Here is a 2,859-nt window from a genome sequence, read left to right as displayed (position 1 = left end):
ACTAAACGTCGGATCTGGGGGGGTTTGTGGCCCCCCCGGACGAGCAGCAGGTAAAGGGGGGCCCCCGTGGCCATGACCCCCAAACCCACCCCGCAGACCAGAGGCTCCGCCCACACCGAGAACACCAACAGGGCCCCCCAGAACAGCAGGTACAGCACCGGGAAAAACAGGGAAACCTGAGGGAAAAATGGGAAAAAAATTCAGGAAAACTCGTGGGAATTTTTGGGGATTTTTTGGGAATTTTTCTGATTTTTTTCGGATTTTTTTTGGATTTTTTAATGATTTTTAATGATTTTTTTAGTGATTTTTAAATGATTTTTAATGATTTTTTTAAATGAATTTTTAATGATTTTTGGGGGGAGGAGTCGGAGATTTTTAGGAATTTTTTTTAGGAATTTTTCGGATTTTTTTCGGATTTTTTTACGATTTTTTAATGAATTTTTATGATTTTTTTAGTGATTTTTAAATGATATTTTATTATTTTTAACCAATTTTTTAAGGATTTTTTGACTTTTTTTACAGGATTTTGAGGGGAATTTTAGGGGGATTTTTGGAGAATTTTTTTTAAGGATTTTTAGGGATTTTTGGGATTTTTTGGGGATTTTTCGGATTTTTTTCAGATTTTTTTTAGATTTTTTTCGGATTTTTTAATGAATTTTTATGGTTTTTTAAATGATTTTTAATGATTTTTAAATGATTTTTAATGATTTTTAAAAATGAAAATAGGGAAAAAAACTGAGGAAAATTTTAGGGAATTTTTGGGATTTTGGGGGGAATTTTTAGGGAATTTTTTACGATTTTTAATGATTTTTTAATGATTTTAAATGATTTTTCATGATTTTTTTAAAATGAATTTTTAATGATTTTTTAAAATGATTTTTTGGGGGGAGGAGTCGGAGATTTTTAGGAATTTTTTTTAGGAATTTTTTGGGGATTTTTCTGATTTTTTGGGGGTTTTTTTTCGGATTTTTTAATGATTTTTAATGATTTTTAAATGATTTTTAATGATGTTTTTAAATGAATTTTTAATGATTTTTAAAGTGATTTTTTGGGGGGAGGAGTCGGAGATTTTTAGGATATTTTTAAAGGAATTTTGGGGATTTTTTTTAGGGATTTTTTAGGGATTTTTTGGGGATTTTTGGGATTTTTTTTTAGGGATTATTGTGGGATTTTTTAAGGATTTTTGGGGGATTTTGGAGATTTTTCTTCCTTTTTTTTACGATGTTTTTAGGGATTTTTTGGAGATTTTTGGGATTTTTTTTTAGGGACTTTTTGGGATTTTTTAGGGGTTTTTTACAACTTTTTTAGAGATTATTTTAAGGATTTTTTGGGGATTTTTTTAGGGATTTTTTACAACCTTTTTAGGGATTTTTGGGGGATTTTTTAGGGATTTTTTACGACTTTTTTGAGATTTTTTTAAGGATTTTTTGGAGATTTTTTAGGAATTTTTTCCAACCTTTTTAGGGATTTTTGGGGGGATTTTTTAGGGATTTTTTGGAATTTTTTAATGATTTTTTTGAGATTTTAGGAGGGTTTTTTTTTTTAGGAGTTTTTGGGGGATTTTTTGGGGATTTTTTACAACTTTTTTAGAGATTTTTTTAAGGATTTTTTGGGGATTTTTTTAGGGATTTTTTACGACCTTTTCAGGGATTTTTGGGGGATTTTTTAGGGATTTTTTACAACTTTTTTTGAGATTTTTTTAAGGATTTTTTGGGGATTTTTTTAGAGATTTTTTCCAACCTTTTTAGGGATTTTTGGGGGGTTTTTTAGGGATTTTTTTACAACTTTTTTTGAGATTTTTTAGGGATTCGGGAACGAAGTAGGAGGGGTTTAAGGGAGAAAGGGGCGTGGCTTAAGGACAAAAGGGGGCGTGGTTTGAGGCAGAAAGTGGGCGTGGTTTGGGTCAGAAATGGCCGGGGTTCAAGGGACAAAGTGGGAGGGGTTTAGGGGTGAAAGGGGCGTGGCTTCAGGACAAAAGGGGGCGTGGCTTGGACCAGAAAGGGGTGGGGTTTCTGGGATGTAGTGGGCGGGGCTTAAAGGAGAAAGGGGCGTGGTTTGGGTCAGAAAGAGGCGTGGCTCAGGGAACACAGTGGGAGGGGTTTAAGGGAGAAAGGGGCGTGGTTTGAGTTGGAAGTGGGCGTGGTTTGGGCCAGAAAGGGGCGGGGCTCAGGGGACAAAGTGGGCAGGGTTTAGGGGTGAAAGGGGCGTGTCTCGAGGCGGAAGGGGGCGTGGCTTGGGTCAGAAAGGGGCAGGGCTCAGGGAACAAAGTGGGAGGGGTTTAAGGGAGAAAGGGGCGTGGTTTGAGTTGGAAGTGGGCGTGGTTTGGGCCAGAAAGGGGCGGGGCTCAGGGGACAAAGTGGGAGGAGTTTAGGGGTGAAAGGGGCGTGTCTCGAGGCGGAAGGGGGCGTGGCTTGGGTCAGAAAGGGGCGGGACTCAAGGGACGAAGTGGGCGGGGTTTAGGGGTGAAAGGGGCGTGGCTTGAGGCCCAAAGGGGGCGTGTCCCACCTTGATGGGGCGGGGCAGGTGTGGCTCGGTGCGGCGCAGGACGAGGAGGGCGGCGACGGTGACTCCGTACCACAGGTAATTAACGAACCCCACGTAATTAATGAGGGTGTAAATGTCGCCCGTCACCAGCATCAGCAGCGTCGACACGCACTGAACAAAAAAAATACCCAAAATTGGCTCATTTTGGCCCAAAATTCAGCCCAAATTTGAGCCAAATTTCAGCCAAAACTTGCTCAAATTTGACCCAAAATTCGACTCGAATTTGAGTTGAATTTGAGCCAAATTGGAGTCAAAATTGACCCAAAATTGGAGCCAAATTTCAACTAAAACTTGCTCAGATTTGACCCAAAATTC

At 39.0% G+C, this 2,859-nt stretch overlaps 1 protein-coding gene across 1 annotated transcript in view; it reads right to left on the bottom strand.

Moving 5' to 3' along the window:
• Positions 1-5: 5 nt before the first annotated feature.
• Positions 6-2,859, bottom strand: part of LOC113980877 (large neutral amino acids transporter small subunit 2-like) — a gene marked incomplete at both ends in the record, with an annotated part of 4,730 nt that continues 1,876 nt past the window's right edge. The window contains 2 exons of the mRNA XM_027708100.1: positions 6-176; positions 2,506-2,655. Of these exons, the coding sequence (XP_027563901.1) occupies positions 6-176; positions 2,506-2,655 (321 nt within the window). The remainder of the gene's footprint in view (positions 177-2,505; positions 2,656-2,859) is intronic.

Source organism: Neopelma chrysocephalum, unplaced genomic scaffold (genome assembly GCF_003984885.1).
Source record: "Neopelma chrysocephalum unplaced genomic scaffold, ASM398488v2 Primary Assembly neopelma1_95493, whole genome shotgun sequence".
Lineage (NCBI taxonomy): Eukaryota > Metazoa > Chordata > Aves > Passeriformes > Pipridae > Neopelma > Neopelma chrysocephalum.
This window is presented reverse-complemented; position numbering and strand designations above follow the sequence as displayed.